Consider the following 22,498-nt stretch of genomic DNA (forward strand, 5'->3'; position numbering starts at 1 on the left):
CAAACTTTACAGGAGGAAGCATCAAAAGAACTCCATATAGCAAGACAACATGATCTGCAGATTTGCTAATTTGCCTGATGCTTTTTCAGTCATTGCAGGGGAATTGAGATGAGATTTGCAACACTGATAAGGCCAAAAACATCTGCAACATGGCTTTAATTACCCAAACAGATCAACAATCCAAGAGTCATACAAGTTGCAGCTACCATTGTTCACCATCTATCTGCAAATAGAATTTGTCCAATAGTATGGTTTCTTCAGCAGCCTTTCAAATGGTTTGCAATAAATAAAGCATTAACAGCAACCGATCGATGGTTTATTGAGATTCTATCTTCTGACAAGGAAAAAAGAACTGTGATACTAAGCCATTCTTTTGGATGGATGAGATTACAAGCATAGCCGGTGCCATTCCGAGTGATGAGCCTTTCTCTGTGAAGCCTATGACTTTGAAACGAATGTAGACTCGGCAAGATCAATGGCACGAGCAAGCGCTGCAGCTTTGTTCTCACATTCTCGCTGCTCATCATCGGGGTTGCTGTCCGCCACAATGCCGGCTCCAGCTTGAAGGTGCGCAACCCATTCTTGGCGCCTGCCCATGTCCTTGTATGAATACATGGTGTTGAATCGGCTTCCGGTTGGAAAGACTATGGTACGGAGGGCAAGCGCGATATCCATGTTGCCAGTAAATGAAACCCCTCCAAAGCCGCCACTGTATGGCCCCCTTCTTGTGACTTCCAGCTGATCAATTAACTCCATCGCTTTTACCTAATCCAAAGCAAATCAATATTAGGAGTAGGACACAACAAAGAGATGAGTGAGGACCAATTACAAAAAAAACAGATGCTTTTGTGACTTAAGTCTCACTTTCATTATGATCGTAATGTAATGTAGCAAAAAGTTTCTTTGCGACATTCTTGTATCAGATGTCCAATAATCAAGAAATAGTAATTACAACAACAAGGACCATATGATCACTTTATTTCTACAGTATCGCATATTAGATGGCAGCAACTAACCACAAGTAATCAAATTCCTAGTTGGTAAAAGGAGCCACATATCAAATTAGTTACATGATTAAGCAACAAGCAAAATTAGAGAGAAAAGGAATGCCCGAAATGCTGGCATGCATGTTCATGTGCTATAGAGAATCAAGATAATAAAGAAAGAAAATACAATTTGGAAATGAAGGTCTATGGGGCACAGAGACCAATGAGAAGGCCTTAAATGGTGGTACTAGGTACTAGCAATAGGTCAGTTTCGACAATAATGAGGATAAGGTTCTGAATCTTCTGATTGAGGAAATTCGGCAACAAAGAAGCACAATTCCAAGCAATCTCTATGAGATTGCTTCATCTGAACAGACCTATTTCATATTTAACACAACAAGGATGCAACTTACTTGGAATAGAATTTAAAATAGTGAAAAGATTTACCCAAAGGTCTTGACAGGCATACACATTAACTTATCAATGCAGGTACTATATTTCCATGAGCAAGCCAAACTGAAGATAATGCATTCCAGATAAATAAAATGTTGAATGGAACCTTTGGAGCTCCGCTGACTGTTCCTACAGGCAAAGCAGCACGGAGAGCATCCCAGCAAGTGAGATGATCAAACAACTCTCCAGTAACCTGTAAAAGTATATGATGTCAACTCGCTTCCTAAAAACATAGATGATAAGAAAGTGCTTATAGATATGTAAGTTCCATAAAACATGGTAAGTCCTGATCCTTAATAATCAGAAACAGGATTGGTTAAGTCCTGATCCTTAATAATCAAATAAGTCAGAAACAAAAAGAAATAAGAAATGACCGTTGCAGGCTTGATTAAAAGCAGTAGTAATAATAAGACTACTAGCTACCCTAGTGGCATGCTCACTATGTTATTTCAAAATAATAACAAAGTCAATGACATCAAATATAGATGATCTAAACTTGATGAAATTCAGGTGCCAAACTATGACCATCCATGGCAACTGTTAAAAAAAGGTTTCATGTTCATGTTTAATGGAACAGACCTATTTAGATGATAGCTTTTGACTATAGCATTTTGTCAAAAATAAAAAATCATAAAAGCCCAGCATGGTTAAATTAGACAAAAACCAATCATCTTATTTGAAAATTGTAAGGACTCACCGTGGAGCTGATGTGCATCACATGCGAGTATCTCTCAACATTCATAAGTTTCTCCACCTTTACTGATCCAGGTTTTGATACCTGTCATCATAAACATGTCAAACGATAACAAATTAGGAGAATGAAACAAACTCATGCAACAGAAATAAAGGCCAACAAGTTTTGCAATGGATATGCCAATAATAAGTACTGTGATATTTCTTAATGCATAAGTTAAACAAGTAGCGTCTATATAACCTTGATAATGATTTTTTGGAACTGAATGACTTAAAGGAAAGGGGGGATACACTATGCTTATAGCCATAATCCCTAATATGGTATGAATTATAAAATCACCAACTATCATAAACAGCTATCCTATGAATTATCTAACTCTTATTGCTTGTCTAAAGTCTCCTCATCCATATTAAAAGCTCATCATATATCAAAGGTGAAGACATTACAGAATATATCACCATAAAGAAGGTTGCAAACAACAAAATTAACTTGATGAAGGGACAAGTTTCAAAAAACAGTGAGCCAATCTCAATATGCTCGTCCATCTATTAAGGAACATTAACCATCACTCCTGTTACTGTAGTTATGAAAAAAACTTGAAATGTAGGAAAACCTTACACCCTGCCTTGACAGCAGAATGCCATTAGAGATATCTCAATTGTGCAATATTGAGATTATATGAAAACCTTACACCCTGTTCTTCTTTTGCAGAAGTATCTTCTTTTTTGCAGAAGTATTGTAGGAAAACCTTACACCCTGTTCTTCTTTTGCAGAAGTATCTTTTGCATACTTCTGCAAAAGAAGTTTATATGAAACCATATTTTTTGCAGTTTTGCAAAACATAAGAACAATAGTCTTAAATTAAAAAACACATGTTAAGCACATATAAAGAAATCAAGACAAACCCTTCCAACATCATTCCGTCCCAAATCTACAAGCATAATGTGCTCAGCACATTGTTTTTCATCATTAAGTAGCTGTTGTTCATTCAATTTATCCTCCTCATCCGTTCTTCCTCTTTTAACTGTCCCAGCAAGAGGTCGATTAATGATTGTCCCCTGCGAACAAGAGGAAACTTCAGTCTGCATATGACAAAAGATCATTGTCTTTCACATCATAAAAGTATCTGAGAAGAACATTCATAATCTGAATGTACAAAAAGTTTAACAAGAATATCCAAATGCTTGAGCATCCACAAAAACTAAGCATAAATTTTGATGTTACAAGTTTTTCATTATATAGCGCAGGATGAAGATAAGAGTCTTGACTGTGAAAAATATAAGTTCCTCCAATTGTGGGTGCAGAATTAATAGCTCAAGGGCAATACTGCATCTCAGAATTGAAAACATATGGATTAGCATAAGAAGGCAGCAATGGAACAGACATCCAATTAGATGTATCAAACCAAAAAGGAGTAAAGAAAAGATATAATTTCATTCTTATAGAAATTGCATATCTATATGTCAGTATAAATGTTTTTATTTGTTACTGAACCTTAAACCAACTTCAGGAGATTAAAAATATGTTTAGTCATCCAGCATTGATATTTACCAAGATATAAGTATCCAAAAAGCCAGTGCCGTAAGCATTGGCGTGATGAGTCAGATGCCATGAGTAACAGAAAGGAATAGTGTAAGATACAACTGCAATCATTAAAGATTATAAGTAGTACCTAACTACCTATTACTATTGAATGATAGAAAATCAACTAAGTTATGTTGGGCTTCATCCAAAATTGATCTATAGTCAAAATTATTCACAACAAAAAAGATCAAGGGAGATCAAAGAAATGGTTTGTCATCGTGATTTCAATAGTCATGATAAAATAGGTCAAGGAAAAAATTTATTGCCTTTGAATTATTTACTGCCATTAACCTCAGTAGAGCTTAATGATGAGAGAGGATCCATTCAATTCCAAAAGTTGGAAACAATGACCTTTTCATAGTAATAACTCAGATAATCCAATTGATGCACTCTCTACAGGCAACTTAGCAAGTAAACTAAGCACGACTTTTGAATTTCCTTGTCCTCCAATCAAATTAGTTGTTTCATTGTACCATTGAACATATTGCTACCATGAATTGCACCAGCTATGCCTTGGAAAGGAACAGGATTTTGATTAGCACACATAACTCCTGATAGATAAAGGACATATCCCATAAATGAGGCTCCCAAAAATATAAGGTCTAGGGAGGATCAATATAAACAGTCTTCCGAATCCCAAAATATAAATAGGTTGTTTATGTGACTCGAACCCTTGTCTTTCATATCACAAAGGAGCAATCTTACCATTGTCACAAGACTTACAACTACTCACATTGGAAATAATATGTCTAAGGTAGAAACAATGTGTAAGGTACCTTATGTTTCAACCTTACCAAAGGCCACGGTAGAAACAATACCAGCGTATTGGATTCTCAAAAACAACTATGATAGAAACAATATGTCTAAGGTATCGGAGTTTAATATTACCCAAGAAATTGCAAGCTAAAAATGCAAGATGTAATTTGATTCATGAACACAAATGCAAAAACAACAATACCTTCACCGGAAACAGAAAAAGCTAAAAGGGAAGAAAAAGGCCATCTAAAAATGTTCATAAACTTCAACAATTTCTATTACATACCTTCTTTACACGAGTAAGAATTTCAGGGCTTGATGCTACAAGAATACATCCCCTTGCCTGGATTTTTTTCACCAAAGTTAAGAAAGTGCATATAATAAACATGAGAAAAACAATTTATAAATACACACTAACAGAAGGAAGGCAGCACCAAATTTATCAGCATATAAATACTTCACAACAAGATTTCAAATATCGATTAGTACTGTCCATACCCACAGATATTTGCTGGCACCGGACAGTATTAATTTTTATTTTTATTTTCTGAACTGTCCAAATCAGTATACTATATGAGACACTGGTACCATGTGCACCAACCAGTATTTGCAGCACAGGTCAGTCTAATGTCTGATATACTGATACTATACCAGTTCGGTATATTACCAATACCATAACCAGTTCTGATCAAGATTCCAAACCTGCTTTAAAGTAAATTGAAATGCAAAACAGTTGATGAAAGCTTAACATACTTGTAAATATGCCATATATGGGCTTGGATTCACAATTCTTAGTGCTCGGTAAACTTCAAATGGATCTGCAAATGTACGCCGCTCAAAACGTTGGCTCAAGACAATCTGAAAAATATCACCTGCAAAGATACGTTCTTTTGCCTGCAAAACTGCCTTCTTGTATTCTTCACTTGTCATTGATGACTTTGTTAAAGTAGTACCAAACTGCTGAGTATGCATTTTTACGGATCCAGCAGAAAGCCTGGGCCTAAAATATGAAACTACAAAAGATTAATATGCAGAAAGCTGACAAGAAAAAAGAAGATAATTTCTCAACTAAAAGAACTGACATAATTACTCACACATTGACATTCTGCACCTTAGACAGCAAATTATCCAAATGGTTCTTCCCATCTTGATAGGCTTTCTCAACAGAGGAGTACCGATCCACTTGCACCCAATGAATCACATATGCTTTCTGTGATGTAATTGAAGTATTGGCATTTGAATCATGAAATAAAATCCTTTACAAAAATTTGGAAACATCCCAAGAATAAAGTATCACTAAAAGTGAGTTATTTGGTTATGGTCACCAAAACAATGTAACATCTATAAAATACGTAATTTGACATATTTGTGAAATGTGTGTGGACACCAGCTAGTACAAAGAATAATTAAATTCAAGACACAAAACCATATGACAGGGCTACAAAACAGATGCCACTGACAATTCATACATAATATGGTCGTTAAATTGTATCATATCTCGATCAGATATCAAAACAATATACGACATGAGCTCTTCTTACATTATTTAATACCACATATAATTCCTGTATTCGTATTTGAAACATTGTTGAAAACAATAACAAATTTTATGTTCCCTTCTGTAATGAGTTATCGCAAGGTAGAATGGTAGATGATAGACGCTTATGCATTAACAGATAAGACTAAACCAATTAAACCACAATGATAGTTTCTCTAAAGTTAGAGATTTGAACTAGTATTTCTAATTTCACATAGATAGTATCCAACTATCCATCTCTAGTGTCATTGCTAATTCAAGCACCAAACAAGGTAACATCTCTCTGAAGTTATAGATCTTTCCCTATCTTTCCACCGCACAAGTCATAAAATTTTTCTAGCTAGATGTGGAATGCATTTCAGTCATTAATTAAGCAATTACATAGGTTAGCCTTGTACATCAAGATAAATCCATTTAGTGGACAGAATATGTATTGCATTATAATAAGCATGGGCAGAGAGATCTTCAGTAAGATAATAGTCAAAATTAACTCTTTGGTTCAAGATCAGGTGACTGACACAACCATATTCACCAATATGGAAGTTATTGAAACAAAGAAAGAAAGTTATGCGGGACCATTTTAATTATTTCCTATTTATTTAATTTTTTTATTAGATTCAGGTGTCTTTTGCAAATTTTATAAGTTGCCACATAACATTTGTTACAATCCGATACTTGTCACCATGATTATCCAAGAAGAAGTAAAAAGTAGCCAAACAAAAGGAATGAGACAATAACAGTTTTGATTGAAGCTCTTAAAGAAAAAGGAAGGAAGATTTCATCTCTAGAAGGAAGTTTCTTCTTGATTAAAGATCATACAAAGATGAAAATATATCAAGATATATGGGAAATTATTTTCCAAATCAGATCTAAAAATTTATTTTCTTTAGAGAAGGAAAATTGTAATGAATGATAAGAGCATAAAGAGATACAAAGGATCAATAAATAATTAGTCCATCAAAGGAACAATTTATCACCCTGAAGAAAGAACAAATACCTCGTGTGGAAGTTCAAATTTGTAATAAACAGACCAAGGAGGAAGATAAACAAAAAGGAATTCCTTATATTCCACAATGGAAAAATATACAAGAAGGAAAAAAGACATAAAGCTCAAGAAGAAAACTTTTTCCCTTATTTTCACATTAGAACTGCAAAGTGCAATAGCAAAAGAGATGAAACACTAATAACATTCTCACGTTCCTACATCTTCTCAAGGCAACTGACAGTACCAAACCTCTTAGCCTATCTTCTTTCCTTGTTTTTTATCAATTTTACCTTTTTCTTTTTTTTTAAGGAGAAAGATGAGCTGTCATTGTGAAATAAAGAAGTTACAATTGAACTTCATCAACAAATCATGCGAACATAATAGAGTATGTGTAGTGAATCAAGACATCATTCCAAGTGAAGCTCATTGGAAGTTATTAGGGTCAAAAATATCATACCTTTTCCACGTGGTCAAACACTATGACATCATTGTAGAGTCCTAAGTGGACATCTGGTAAGTTCCTGTCATCCTTAGGAGCACTAGAGAATGGAAGCTTTTTCTTCTCAACATATCGCACTGTATCATAGGAAAAATACCCAACCCATCCACCTGAACAGGAAAAAAAAAATAATCATGGAGCACTCGTGTAACAACATTTAAAATTTAATGCTTTTCATTGCATTCATATGCATGGCCTGTGATATCCATACTAAAACAATTAAATGAAAAAACAAAGATTGTACCAGAGCTTCCTATTGCCAAAAGGAAACAATATGTTAAACCAAGAAGTATATCATTCTACCAAATTTGATCTCTAATTTGGAGCTAGAATTTGCATTCAAGAGGAGAGGATTCTATTAGGTACAAGTCAAAACATAGAAAGGCAGCCTAGTGTATACAACTCTGAACTCCCACCAATGTGTGGTCTAGGAAGGGCCAAAGTTCATAGCCTAGTGTATACCCATTCAACAATGATTGAAATCTAGATCACTTGTGTTGTAAAGGAGCAAACTCACGATAACACCATGGCCTATCCTTTTATTCTAGATAAAATATACTTCTAAAAATTTACTATATACAAAATGTTGTATTTTACAGCAAATCAGTTGTACACACAAGATCATGCATACTAATGCTTACAAAGCATGAACATACAAGGAATTGACAAAATTGTCTCTATGCACTAGGAAGTGGGAAATTGCTGAAAAAAACAAATGATAGCAACAATATACTGTAAAGAAAAATTGGTTTATCTTTCCATGTAGAGAAGTGTCCTTTAGCAATCATAACCAAAATAGGATTTGTAAATGTAAAATTTAATAGAAAGAGGACCTTCAGGCATGACTGCCCTTCATTGCATGTAATTGTCTTTACAAAAGAAAGTACACATTGATTATGCACCATTATTTCTCTACATTTTGTTCCCCTTCTATTTATTCTTTAGACACAGCTACTACCTCTGCCTTCAGTATAATCTGCAGAAGAACGTGAACATGAATATCATAAATTGCAATCAGAATCAAAGGGCAAGATGATTGGCTTAGAGCCTCCTAAATGGTGTAGCCACTAGTAAAGAAGGTTACAGACTTCTGATAAGACCTAAAGCACCAAGCATAAGCTCAGTTAGCTTAAAACCACCCAATGGGTCACATTAACACCCAAATTTGTCGAATAGGTAGGACTTCTAATGTTAAAGCGTAAAAGTGGTTCCATATATGACATGATGTTCAGCAACTCCCAAAAGCACCAAGTAGCTATTGATATTCCTAGGATGAGGAAGGATGCATACAATCCTTCCAACATGCTCCGATAATTCTAAACAGACCAGAATTATCAATTTGACAAGAGTTTTCCTTGTGAACTTTCTCGCAATCGCCTACAGCGCATGTTTATGTATGGTTTTAGAAGAAAAGTAAGAGTTGATCGTCAAATAAAAAGGAAACAAAAGGTTACCACAGAAGGCATCAGGAAGATCATCGATCAACTGTGGGGTCCAACCCTCCATGATCCTCCGGGGAATTTGCATAGGGTCCTCGACAGTCTCCTCTGTCATGCGCCCTTCCTCGTGGTCCATGATGGAGACCGTGTTCTCCTTCGCAACAATCTCCATGGCTGGCTGAGCTCCCACCACGCTGTATCGGCCCTGACCACCAGAAACCTTAAACAACGAGAAGCGAGGAGAAAAGAATGTCGAAAGATGAACCGCAGGTCTTACGACATTAGTCCCCCGGAGACCTTGCTCCACCGACTCAAAAAGAAAGCTGGGAGCTTCGCGGTCATCCTCCTTCACGAGACAACGGTAGGCTTGCACAGGGGTGAGGTGATCAGAGAAAATGCACTGGTAGAGGGGCACCAAATTACCCTTCTTGGCGGCCTCCATGAACTTAAAGGGCTCATCATTGCCAACTAGAAGAAAAAGCAAACACGTGGCGCGCATTATTCGCATACAAGATACTCGAACTAATGCTGCCACAAGGAATGACGACGGCGTCGGTACCTGTGGCGGAAACAGAGGGAGGGGGGACGGCGGAGCATCTGATAGAGGGAATCGAGCAGGAGGACAGGCGGCGCAAGCGGTACCTTCTAGTCCAAGCGGCGGCGGCAGCGTAAGGGGAGCGAAACGCCGGGGTCGGTCGGCAGCGGAAGAGGCTCGCCGGCTGGACGCGGGCTGGAGCACAGGTTGGGATCGCGAGGGTTTCCATCGTTAGTTACCTCCGCAAGAAATGACGAGCAGCAGCAGCAAACCAAGAAAACAGCGAGCCAACGCTGACAATCCCAAGAGTATATCTCGTGTCACACGATCCAACTGCGGTGACGGCATCAGGTCAACGTCGTAAACGTGGAAAACGAACTAAATCAACGTGAATGAAGTAAACGAAGACCGAAACCAAAATCTCAGGAATCTCAAAACGAATGGTCCCAAAAAAAACCTCAAGAAGCAAACTTTAAGCTACCAGATATCTTAAACCAAAGAGAAGTAACAGACTCCTGGAGAACGAGACGCACATCCGAAAGAATTCCTCCTTGTTTCCTCGTTCCTCGTCACAACATTACGCTGCCATCAAAAAAGACGCGTCAGGAAGATGACAGAAGTGTAGACTGGTTGGGGAGACGGCAAGCGAGGTAACGAAGAGGGGCAAGGGGGAGATGGAAGGGGGGGGCGTGTGTGTGAAAGGGTTTCTCACCCGTTCGACGGGTACCTGCCGACAACCTGCCTTAATGCGAACCACTCCGAGTGGGTCCCAATGAAACACGACTAGAATACGGGCAAACACCGCGGGTGAACCGGTCGTGCGTGATGATAAGGGGCGATTTTTGAGGTCGAAGGAGGGAAGGAACCAAGGGAAGAGATACGCCAATCGGGGGCCCATAAATGCTCGCCAATCTCACGCCGGCAAAGAGGGGCTAAGAACCGGGACCCACAACAGCAGACGATCGAAGAAGCCGTCGATCACATCAAGAGGCTACTTAATCACCGTTGTTTCATTGGTGATGGCTGCCCGTCCATGGTACTTCTTCTTCGGTATCTTTAACGAATAATGTTAAATCGGAAAGAACGAGATCATGTATTTAAAGCTTCTGAAACCGTCAACCAATATTGCATCGCTCTATTTGGTGAGATCTTAGATTTCGAATCTGATGTGGTGAGATCTTATCGCATATGGGAGTCCACTGTAATGGCTCATGATTTAAAACATAATGAATAAAATGCGATAATAATTGTCTAAATCAGGATATCATTTATTATACTATATTCACACAAGGTTTATGTAGAATCGAAATAAAATAAAATAAAAATGCGCAAAAACCTACCAGGAAGCTTACAGCTTCAACATTAGTAAATACAACAAAAGAGCAGACGTATATATACTTTACCAAATGTTCTCGAGATGAAAAAAACACTTGATGGGGTTTCAAATGCCTAAATACTTCACAGGAGTATTTGATGAAGGAACAGAAGAGGAGGAACTACCCCAAGGAGGTCATAGGGTAGCATGCTCACAAATTACAATCATTTTGATGCATGCACGGAATGGCACAGCATTTGGGCCTCTCTAAAAGATATGACTAAGCAACATCCAGATTATGAGTGCACAGTTGAGACGTCTAATGATTCAAGCCAACAAACTACAGCTTTATGTTCAGCTATTGAAACTTAAAGTAGAACAACATGATCAGCAAACACACACACAAAATGAGACAAAGGATATCGCTTTAAGACACTTGTTGAGTGGAAAACATGAACCGGCATGAGGGTTGCATCTAGAAGCTCGAGAAGCAATGGTATATAAATGAAGCAAATGAATGGAGATGAAGGTATTGGAATAAAGGATTATTTCAACACAAAGAACGGCTGCTGTAGATTGCATACAAAAATGCTGTCCGTTTAGTGTACATTAATATCGGTGAAGTGCCCAAACTGGCTTACTCAAACACATTTCGGCCTCAATGTACAGACTCCCAACCTGTTATCATACTAAGAGCACATCCACATGCTACATTTGGCAAGTATGTCATCATACAGATCCTCGAGAGTAAGGACCAGAGAGTGTATACTGAACTATCTATCAAGATACTGAGCTTCAAAAGTTGATCTGATACGCACTCAACCCGAACTTCTAAAAATCCATTAGGGCAGCATCAGTGTCAGATAATGGTGCTGCAGAAGGATAAAACATTTTGTGTCAAGAAATTGTTGAGAACTTCAGGTGAAACACCAGTATGAAAAACTACATTACAATTTTAGAGATACATAACATTCCTGTTAAATGTATAATTATGTACTAACTCGCATTAGTGACAGTGGGCAGGCACTATAAAGTCGACCATAAAACATGAAATAATGCAAGAAATAAATGATATCTCAAACGACTCAATATTATGTCATTTATCCTAGAAGTTAAAGACATTGAACCTCATATGAAATATATCTAAAATAGATACTTCAGTCAACAGATGTCAGTGTATGATGTAGTGAGAGGAAAACAAATGTACTGTTACTACTATAGACAAAGATATAAATGCATAAATAACAATCAGTTGGTGAGAAAAGTATACCAAGCAAGTCCTCATAAGTATCCTGGAAGAATGATGATTCCATTAACAATGGGGGTGAGAAAACTTGATCGAGAGCATCATCAATATCAGGATATACTCTTTTTGAATTAACAGTGGCTGGTTGAATTAAGCCTGTCTGATTTGTGTGCCCGTCAAGCCCATATGAATTAATTGATAAAGTTTGAACAGAATCTAGCTGGCCCTTGGAGTTAGAGAAAAAAAAATTTGAAATATTGTGATTGTTGTTTTCTGGTGGAGACAAAACTAATTGTTGTTTTCTTCTAATAGCAACAGCATCTACTTCTTTTAGTGGAACTCCTGTAGATAGAGGTATGAAGAAGTGTTCAGAACCATCATCTTTGCTTCTTTCTTTTAGCAATTCTGAGTTTCTTAATGGTCTTGACAATGCTGCTTCGCGAACAGAATGCCTTATACTCTGAACATTGTAATTATCATCCTCTGTATAACAAGAAAAAGGAATTATATATAGAGACAGAAACCATGCTTACTGAAATTAACGTGACTGATAACCAAAGAGTGCAAAGATAATATCAAAGAGAACAGTTGCCGGTATCTAAAGTTGGAAGACAACTGTCGATGCTAACCTTTTGCTGCGCTACCTGTACGGTCATTTGTGAACTGAGATTCTACTGATGTTCCCACTGGCAAAGATTCCTGGATGGATTGAGTGATTATAGCAGTCCTCTTTGATGTGTGTGTATTTTTTCCTGATGAATTGGGGGCCAGGCTGATTAAATGAGGGAGTTTCAGAACAGGACTTGTGGAAGCTTTCTCAAGCTGAAGGGATGAGAGTCTAGAATTTAACGTGACAACATCATCGGTAACAATATCCTGATCATGAGTTTAAAAAAAAGGCATTATTGTAGAAAGCATAAAAAATAAATGACATTTATTTAGAATTCTCAAACAAATTGAACAGTTTCACAGACAAAGACAGGATTCTTACTTGAGCCCCTTGTGACTGCATATTTAATGTTGGTCTTGCATTAAACCCATCCATTGTAGTTGATGAAATATTTTCTACTTCTTCAGTGAGATCTGCAATAGATTTTTGCATTGCTGGAATGGCTTCCTTAAGTTGACTAATTAGTCCCTTCATTGCAGAAAAAGTTGTGATTAAAAAATTGCCACCAAGGCATCAAATCCAACCTGTCTTAAAGCAGGCTAACTTAAAAACCTTTGATTTAATGTATTTGACCTGCAAATGAAGGACCAATACAAGATACCTGATTGAAACAAATTTTGACTTGTAAGTCATTTTTTATTTTTTTATTGTCTTATGCCGGCACAAATTCTTATAACTCTTTTTTGTTAGTACTTTCAGGTTGTGGGTAGCTTCTCTAGATCCCAGCACCAAAATATAATCGAAAAAATTTCAAGGGATTTTAAGATAACTATAGTTTGGAGTATCATGCAAAGACTTGGTCTGTACTAAACTATTGATAAATTTTAGTATATACGGAATTCACAGTGGGTGAAACAAGCATCCAAATGATCAAGCAGAAAAAAAATGTACCACTAATGGAAGTGTCAACTTACCTGTATGCTAACCAAATGTTGGCGATGTTCTGCAAGAGTTACAGCCAAGGACTCAGCATGCCCACTCATAACATTATCCGATGAGCTGCGGAGTAGCTCTGGGCCCTCCCCATCATTAGCCTTGACCTTCAGTAGAAAAGGTTAAACATATGTCACCAAATTGTTGAGATTAAAGATGAAGTTACAAAACTACACTATATCAGTATTTGCTAAAATAACTTTGCAGCCTGTAATTATGATTTCCAAAACCACCCCACATACGACAGAAGGTTGTTATCATATTCAGATTACCCAATATGATAAAAAGCAAATAGGCCTTTCTCTGCCTTATTATTAATTTATGGGTTTATTTGGAATATCCAGTATAACCATAAGAGCAGATTGAACTATTGTGAAATCTTAATCTATCGATCAAATCGCCAAGTCATTGCATAAATTTCTGTTGATGAAATCAGATTATCATGATCTGGCTTATTTAATAATTTAAAAATCATTTAACAATTACATGTGCTAGCAGTGGACAATATATATCTTTTTTGGAAAATTCAATCATTACAATGTAGATTGACATATATAATGACTGACAAATTTAAACGATTGACAAGCTAAAAGGTTGCTCCAAAAATACCCTACTTGTTTGTTGGATGGTGACTTGCAAATTATATGAAACAAAATACTTTCCAAACATCTATAACACATACAAGTAGTATACACAAACTCTTTAACTATTTGCACAATGTTCGTGCATGCGTCGTTTTAAATCACCAGTTCAAGGGTTGACCTTCTCAGGACTTCCTTTCTAAATAATTTGATCTATAATCATTTGAGGGAGAAAATGAGACCTTTGAATTATTGGCCAAGTCCAGCACGATTAGATTTCAACTGCTAAAGTGAAGGCAAAGGGGAGACATCATTATACATGAAGAAATAAACAAGTTTGTAATTTTGTACCGTACAGGAGTTTCGAACTTAGCTCGGTCCAGTACAGTATTAAGTATACCGAGCGGTATGTTTCGGTATACCGCTCGGTGTGTGTGTGTGTGTGTGTATGTATATGTATATGTATATATATTAAAAAAAAATTGTCGCCTCGATACTCCCCGTGCTCTGCCCGCGTGAGGAGAATGTTTCCTTCTACCCGCACGAAAAAAAAAAGGCGATGTCGCTCGATTTCTTCCCGCGTGGGGAGAAGAAACCATTTCCTTCCCCCCACGCGAAAAAAAAAAAAGGCGACATCGCTCGGTTTCTGCCTGCATGGGGAGAAGAAACCGAGGGTTCCTTCTCCCCGTGCAAAAAGTAAAAAAAAAAAAAAAACGCCTCGTTCCTTCTGTCTGTGTGGGGAGAAGAAACTGCTTCTCCCCGTGACACCGCCGAGGCTTCTTCTCTCCCCGCACGGATGAGGAGACGTCGTCGACGATGCCGAAGCATCGTCGCCTCAGACGAGAAGGCGACATCAACTGCAGCATCCGATGAGGGAGGGCAGGGACGGATTTGGATCGTCGAGGGAGAGTGGTGCCGAATCTTCAGGTTTTCTCTTTTCTTCTTCTTCTTCTTCTTCTTCTTCTTCTTCTTTCTTCTCCCTTTGCTAATACCATTTGGTAGCGGGCGATGACGATCAATTTCGTATGATAACAGAGAGGAAACAACCCCAATCGACGCTACCGCCCGGTGGCGAGCAGTCCGCGTATCGGTCTACTGACGGACCGATACGTATCGCCCAGTACGGGCAGTATTATTTGAAATTAAAATCCTTGGAAATAAATGATGTGGGTATGACCCGATCTAATGACTGAAAAATTATAAAAAGCAGACTGCAACAAGTAGAAGCAATGGAAGATCTCTAACTTAATGCTCTAAGGATACTTGTGAACGAGGTCCTAGTGTAAGCAAAATCATATGGCATGGACTGAATAGATGGATAACAGTAAGGAAAAGGACAAGTACAATTTGCATGTCAGATATAACTAACTACATTTTTTAACCTCGAGGGTATCCTGTCATGCCCAAACACATTCTTTTGCAGATTTTTAAGTTGTGTGGGCCAAACACAACCTCCATGACTTTACCTTATTGGCCATGCGAAGACATGACAGAACATCATCAACACAAGACACCTCTGACTGTGTTCATTTAAAACAAAGAGGCACAGATGAAAAAGAAAATAAGTATGCTCCTGACCAAGGATTGAAATATCGTACCGTACCGGAGTTTCGACCTTCTCTCGGTATAGTATGGTATTATATACCGAGCAGTATACCGTTCGGTATATATATATATATATATATATATATATATATATATATATATATATATATATATATATATATATATATAACAATGTGCGATGTCGCCTCTCTTCTCCCCAGGTGGGGGCGACGTCGTAGAAAAACGAGGCAGTATATATATATATACACCGCCCGGTAGCGAGCGGTCCGCGTACCGATTTCCTATCAGAACGGTATGTACCGCCCGCACCGGGCGGTATCATTCGAAATTGTATACCTTTCTTCAGACAACATACGTCAAAAAACCTATTACAAAAAAAAAAGAGGTAAAAGAGATGTATCTATGAAAATTATAAAGAGGTGACTTAGATAGCAAGGTGTTTGTGGAGTCTAACATGACCAAAAAGAGTATAACTTTAAAACACATCAAATGTGACAAGGGACATGAAATAGCATATTTCAAAATTTTGGCAAAATGATGACCTAAGTTAAATGAGAAGAAAAGGTAGAACATAACATGCTAATAGATGGATATTATACTAAACGACGCTAATGCAGGATACTACATCCGAGGGGTACAAGATCTCCAATCATCCACGGCAAAGATAACAATGGGGATACAGAGACAATTACACCCTAAGAGACATTTACATCTAATTTTACTAAAATGAACTGGTTTTTTGTCTAAGTAGCTAATGATAATCAACAAGCAGCATAAAAAGGTTTTGCTTTTTTAAATATGCCTGTTTTTAGCTCCTTTGATACAATAACCATAAGGTCCCTAGTAAGTGGACATGAAAAGTTGGAAAATCATACCAAAATCAAAACAGATCAAAAAGTAATCATCAACAAACTAGAACCTAGCTTCCTCTTATTTTGAAGGGGTTTCATTGTCATTTTTGCAGTTGGGAATAAGTTTTTATCTTACCAAGTATTTGAAAATGGTACTATTCCAACTTAATTGTGAGGGCTAATGAGGAATCCATTAGCCCAGAAAACACAATAGGCTTTACAGAATCAGAAGTACTAGTAATTATAATGTGAAATAAGCATGATGTCAATATCAAAAAGGAGATGAAGACAAATAAGTTGACTATGAATTATCAACTACGAAAAACAAACCCTATATATGAACTAGGAAATACTGTCAAGTTGCTAAACTATCCATTAGCCACAGATATGCATGATACTAACAAGTTCACCATTTGGTCTTATGGAAGAAGAATGATATGAATGTTGAAGCACATTCTGGTCCAATTCTTGTGGCATAAATTGTTTAAGATGAATCAACATACCAGATGAAGAGATTGTTTATGAATACGTTGTAAAGCATGAGTCCAACGTCTGAGAATTTCAGCAACATCAACTGTAGGATGAACTATTCCACCCCTATCGACCATCTTTGAAAGGGTCTCACTTTTCACTTGAGGATGAGGTAAATTCATCTGCTCCTGAACATCTACAGGTGAAGACATTTCACCAGAAGAAACTGATAGTATGCCCGAATAAGGAACATGTGAAGTTGGATCCATAGCTGCAACCAAAGATGACCCAGAGATGCGATATCTAGCAAATCAAAGTAAATATAATGAGAATCCTAGTTATTATGGAGGAATTTCTACCAATTATTGAACTTTACCTATGGTCACGATGGGCTATCAAATCCTCAATTGGGCCGGATGCTAAAACTTCATGTTGACCTGCATATCAAATAATGATAAAAGACTGAGATGAACAAGATATCAATTTATCACAAGTGGAAAGCTTAAAAAATGTCAAAAATGTGAAGAAATTACAATTCCTTCATTAATGTACAATCAATAAAATAATCAATTGTCCTTAGATATATTGACCTTTCTCCAAGAGCTCCAGTAATCATCCAAATAAATGGTTCAATTACTTCCAAATTCATGAGTTTTCGTACTAACTTCTCTAAACCTATAATAATTATTAAAAGTTCAATTAGAAGTTCTACATTGAAATCATTGTTTTGGTATTTCACAGGTAAATCAGTATTTTGGAAGAGATTCACTGATCTAGTTCATAGTATTTTGGTAATGATGTACATTAATTACTTTCTGAAGTCACTTGCAAGTTGCAACATTAAGCAAATTATTTTGGTCTTTGAATGGATTCCAGAATAAGAATGGTTTGTCTTACTTTGGTCTTTCAGTTGTTAAAAATATATAACTGATCAAAATAATTTTGATTGGAATCTAATTTCAGCATCTCAACACATATCATGGAAAGTGCAAAAAGCATCATGAACTGGGATATGAAACTTAGATTAACTGAAAAGAACAATGCTGATGATTGTATTCACAACACCAGCAACTTAGCATAGTAAGTAACTTCAATGAGATAAACCAGACAATGTAGCTTCTATTGTTTTAAATTAATTACTACTAACAAACCGATCAAGTTTTAATTTTTGCAAAGAGTATGTGCCGAAAGCATAATTCAAGCCCAAAACCTTGCAATGATCTGTCAAAGTCTTTACCAGCCAGGCTAGCTAGCACCTTCGACAATGACAACTCCATTTTAGTCTATATGCAATTACTGAGATATAATCTCCTTCCATTCAGATTGTTAAAATTCAATTTAAGAAGGGCCATAAGTAATGTCAATGTGAGAATAGTGAACATAGGGAAGTATGGGAACACGGATTTTTGCCATTCTGTTGTTAAATAAATATTTACCCATTATAAAGTTTTAACAGGGCTTAAAACTGCAATTAAAAATAACAAAAGCTCTAATGAATTTTGTGTACTTACTCCTTCGAGCTAATAATGACTCCCAAAGGCGAGTAGCCTTGGCTATTAACTGTGAATTCTGAGCAGAACTGGAGACATGATCTTCACATGATTCCCCTTCCGATTTAGCTTTGCTTCTTATGTCCTGCAGTTTTTCCAACTCTTGCTGCAAATAGGCCTAAATAAAGCAATTGGCATTGAGAAAGATAATATCAGTTGTGTTGTCTGCAGAAGTAAGTATAAAGAACTTGGAATCAAGAAAAGCCGAAAGCTGCAATTCTATGAAAGAAACTACCTCTTCAGCACAAAGACCACGAAACTCAGCAGTCATTTCATGGGCCAAGTTTGACCAAGTGGTTTGTCTGTGAACAGCAGCATTTGCATTTTTCAGAAATCTTCTTCTTTCAAGAGCTATTCTAGCCTGCTTAACAAAAAAAATATTACTAAAAGATAAAGCAAGCTCACTAAAGTAAATATAATCTATTAACGATAACAAGAGTATACTTTTAATATTTTATATTACAAGAAAAATATATTCAACAACCCATGTATTCCAAATTGTTCATAGACAAAGAACAATGCAGTTAGAAAAAAAATATATACACAAATTTTAGCTCAAATCTAAGGCTTGAGAGAAAGAACCAACGTAAATCTGATTTTGCATGTTTGTACTGAGTTTCACATTTTAATCTAACTCGATCTGAGAAATTAGTTAATATACCTGAAAATGTTTCTAGCATCTATATTTGATACAATAATTTAATGCATAAAAAAGTGTTCTGAATCCACATCAAACCATTGGATAAGGTTTAGATCAATTTGGTAGTTCTCCATGCCTACTGACAACTAGATTACAAATCCATCATCGCATTTTAGGATAGAGAAGCAATGAAAAATAAATTAAAGATGATCAGAATACAAGATAAAAGGTCCAGTATGATTATTAACATGGAGAACAAATAAAGGAATGCAAAGACAACTTGTGGAAAAAAAAAATAGAAGAACAATAATCACAATCAAGCAGTTAAGTCAAACTGATATGGGACTTGAGAATGAGGAAGAATGGAAAAATAAAAGAAGTGATAGGTCGATGCAAAAGGCAAAGGTAACATTTTCATTTGTAATGTAACATCTTGCATCATCAAAAGGATCTTCACTTGCTCATTTGATATTTATTAGAAATTGGGTATTGCTTTTCTAGTTTTCAATTCTATACTGAGAATTGTGACTGGCTGGAAAAGAAGATCCTGGCCGGAAATTAATAGATGCAATACCCCAAGTCAAGAAAGGTACACTAAAAGTTTACAGAATTATCTAGTATCAAGCCAGTGAAAGAAAGAACCAATTCATGAGATTACCTTAGTCACTGGAAGCAATGCAGCAGCATGTTGATAGGAAGCATCTGTTAGAGCAGGAGGCAGAGGATTAGAAGCAACATCAGCAGCAAATGTTCGTTTGTGAACCTCTCGCAAGGCATGCACAGAAAGTTGCCACAGAAGCTCAACAAATCTGCATCCAGGAATCCGATAATGTTCCATGTCATAAAGGTTGCAACAGTGTAGCAAAAGAATCAAACAAAGGAAAGGAATGTTGTCTTCATGTCTTGTAAAAGGCATATTGTCTTCTATCAATACATTTAAAATATATCTATAAAGATCCTTGCAGAACTTTAATATCACTCGGCTCTATCACAATAACATTTCCCCAAATCAATGAACAGTAACTATCATGTGTCTTGACGTCTTCTTTCATCATGTTTAGCATACAGCACCCTAAAATCCAACCACCAAACTCAGGCCCCAACACCCTTAACAAGCTTGGGAGTCTTTTCTGCTCTGGATCATTCCTAACCACATCAGGTGCAAAATATTATAGAGTGTGATCTGGATACATAAATTTTAGATTATTTGTTCCTTAGCACATGAGTACCAGGAAAGAAGAAAATTAACCACTAAATTAACTTGATTTGGACTCGGTAAATTCAAGTATGAGTCTTTTTCAGAATTATCATCTTCATGGCTTTTCTTTTTCATTGAAGATACTTCTCAACAAACTGAATGTTACCGATGATCGTAGGAACATGGTCTCCAGTTGATTTTTCATTCTGAAGCTACAGAGAAGAGAATCCTTTGTTTGGTGGTAATGAATATTAAACCCAATTATTTGGGTTGTCTACATTTTTCTTACCATTGAGCTCTATTGGGGAAAATATTGTTACTCAATCTCAATCTAAATCAAGCATTTTAAATTATTTCCAATAAAGATTCAAAATATTTCTTTTTATCTCCTCACGCCATTAGTTCTAATATACTTAACCTGTCTATAGATCCCTTTTTGAGACACATGCCACAGTAAATGGGTTTTGCCTCAATGAAACCTCAAGTGGAGCTATTCTCAATTCTTTACGAATATAAGGATATACATAAATATATTCATTCAGGCCTCTTCGATAACTACACATGTCAATTCTAACTAAGTTTGCTGTTCACCGCATAAAAGAAAAAATAACACAAATTGCAAATAGGACCAATAACCTCAAACTAGAAGGAAAAAGGAATCTGGATCCCATTCTTTCCATATGGGAAGCCAGATATCAAAGAAAGGAGCATAAGAAGTTAACACTTGACAGAGAACATAGAAAATCCTTGTGCTGACCTCGGCCCACAACAAGTTGCAAGGGACGAAACCCTAGAATTACTCCGCGGCAGCACCCCTTGCGATTCTAGCTCACTAATAATCCCTTGCACGATCTGCAAATCAGAAACCAGACATAATTATCCAGAATAATTTACATGAATAAGCAAGAAAAATTGACATGAAATCAGCGATGAAGACAAACCTTTCGGAAGTCACGAGACTGGGCAGAGTCGAAGATAGGCCAAACTTTATCAAAATCCTACAAAGAAAAATCAGCATATCCCTATCAGCTTTGAGAAATTAGGGAAACCGTCCGACGATCTGAATCAATTCGATCTCGTTGCCTTGGAGGATCCGCGGAGGGCGCAGAGTAAGAAGTAGAGGAGCTGCTCGCCCAACTTGGGATTGGAGTGGCGGAAATGCCCCAGCCTGGGACCGCCGCCGAGAACGGCCGGATCGAGGCCGAGGAGGAGGCAGTTGGTATACATCGCGTTCTCGAGCTCCGCCTCCCTCTCTTTCTCTCGCTCCGTCGCCATCTCTCCGCCCCCTCTTCGATTCGATCTTTCTCTCTCCTCCCTCTCGTCTCGATCGTTCAATAGATCTCCATGGACGGGCCTCTCGTTTCCGTCTCCGTCTTCGTTTCTTTATTTCGAAGGTTTTGGGGCTGGCCAAGACGGAAAGGGCCCACCATCAACGGAGGCCGCCGATTGGTCCGTTTGAAATTCTCGGGGGGTGCGGACACCACCTGTGGTGTAGTTACCGGCGTTTCGAGTTCGTTAGGGATTCCAGGCAACCAAGAACGACTCCCTCGCGCCGGATATGATCAACGGGATCAGTGGGTGAGATCGACGGTGAAGAAGCGTTGGGTGTCGTGATCGGGTGTTCGTGTTTGAGTGTCGAAACCATTACTTCGAAACGCTTGTACCATCTTACTCAGCTTCGTACCCGTCCGGTCGAGATGGGCCCACTGATGAATCGCGACAGGCGAACCGCCCCGTTCCGATGCTTGTCTTGGTAGTTTGAATTTGAAACGACGTTGGTAGACGTGGATGCAACGCACCGTGTACGTCCGATGTCGGGTCAAACTCAACGTACCAGTTTTATGACAATTATATTTCATTTCTCACACTATATATATATATATATATATATATATGAGTAATTTATTTAAAATATTCGTATTGATAACGTCATATTAAGAAATTAATTTTTTTGATTATTTCTTTATAAATATATCATGTATATTCTTAATTTATATTAATTTCAATAA

At 37.2% G+C, this 22,498-nt stretch overlaps 2 protein-coding genes across 4 annotated transcripts; both read right to left on the minus strand.

The window, feature by feature from the left end:
• Window positions 1-141: 141 nt before the first annotated feature.
• LOC135582336 (anthranilate synthase alpha subunit 1, chloroplastic-like) lies at window positions 142-10,170 on the minus strand. Of its 3 annotated transcripts, none has more exons than XM_018818588.2 (12): window positions 9,950-10,170; window positions 9,493-9,801; window positions 9,211-9,401; window positions 8,949-9,138; window positions 7,453-7,604; window positions 5,568-5,683; window positions 5,227-5,473; window positions 4,760-4,816; window positions 3,039-3,191; window positions 2,137-2,217; window positions 1,546-1,632; window positions 142-765 (listed from the first exon to the last, which is right to left on the minus strand). In XM_018818588.2, exons 2-12 carry the CDS (start codon window positions 9,695-9,697, stop codon window positions 439-441), a joined length of 1,806 nt encoding a protein of 601 aa, XP_018674133.2. In that variant the 5' UTR covers window positions 9,698-9,801; window positions 9,950-10,170; the 3' UTR covers window positions 142-438. The 3 variants fall into 3 exon arrangements, with proteins under 3 accessions (XP_018674133.2, XP_064938305.1, XP_064938306.1); XM_065082233.1 differs by having other exon boundaries at window positions 10,002-10,169; XM_065082234.1 differs by having other exon boundaries at window positions 9,982-10,169.
• Window positions 10,171-11,301: 1,131 nt separating this feature from the next.
• Window positions 11,302-21,865, minus strand: LOC135592653 (AUGMIN subunit 6-like). The gene is made up of 13 exons (XM_065082235.1): window positions 21,573-21,865; window positions 21,431-21,487; window positions 21,247-21,341; window positions 19,950-20,100; window positions 18,887-19,012; window positions 18,613-18,769; window positions 17,478-17,538; window positions 17,134-17,404; window positions 13,614-13,739; window positions 13,021-13,167; window positions 12,659-12,905; window positions 12,054-12,512; window positions 11,302-11,655 (listed from the first exon to the last, which is right to left on the minus strand). The coding sequence occupies exons 1-13, from the start codon at window positions 21,762-21,764 to the stop codon at window positions 11,615-11,617; spliced, it is 2,130 nt and encodes a 709-aa protein (XP_064938307.1). The 5' UTR covers window positions 21,765-21,865; the 3' UTR covers window positions 11,302-11,614.
• Window positions 21,866-22,498: the final 633 nt, after the last annotated feature.

Source organism: Musa acuminata, chromosome BXJ1-9 (genome assembly GCF_036884655.1).
Source record: "Musa acuminata AAA Group cultivar baxijiao chromosome BXJ1-9, Cavendish_Baxijiao_AAA, whole genome shotgun sequence".
In the NCBI taxonomy this organism is placed as follows: domain Eukaryota; kingdom Viridiplantae; phylum Streptophyta; class Magnoliopsida; order Zingiberales; family Musaceae; genus Musa; species Musa acuminata.

Bases quoted from the DNA above. Each gene is read 5' to 3' on its own strand.
- LOC135582336 (XM_018818588.2), bottom strand. From the start codon at position 9,697: ATGGAAACCCTCGCGATCCCAACCTGTGCTCCAGCCCGCGTCCAGCCG. The intron at 9,402-9,492 runs GTACCGACGCCG...TTTTTCTTCTAG, and splicing joins TCCCTCTGTTTCCGCCACAG to TTGGCAATGATGAGCCCTTT. The intron at 3,192-4,759 runs GTATGTAATAGA...TCTTGTTCGCAG, and splicing joins TTCTTACTCGTGTAAAGAAG to GGGACAATCATTAATCGACC.
- LOC135592653 (XM_065082235.1), bottom strand. From the start codon at position 21,764: ATGGCGACGGAGCGAGAGAAAGAGAGGGAGGCGGAGCTCGAGAACGCG. The intron at 19,013-19,949 runs GTAATCTCATGA...TTTGTTAAGCAG, and splicing joins CATTGCTTCCAGTGACTAAG to GCTAGAATAGCTCTTGAAAG. The intron at 11,656-12,053 runs GTATACTTTTCT...ATCCTTCTGCAG, and splicing joins TACTTATGAGGACTTGCTTG to CACCATTATCTGACACTGAT.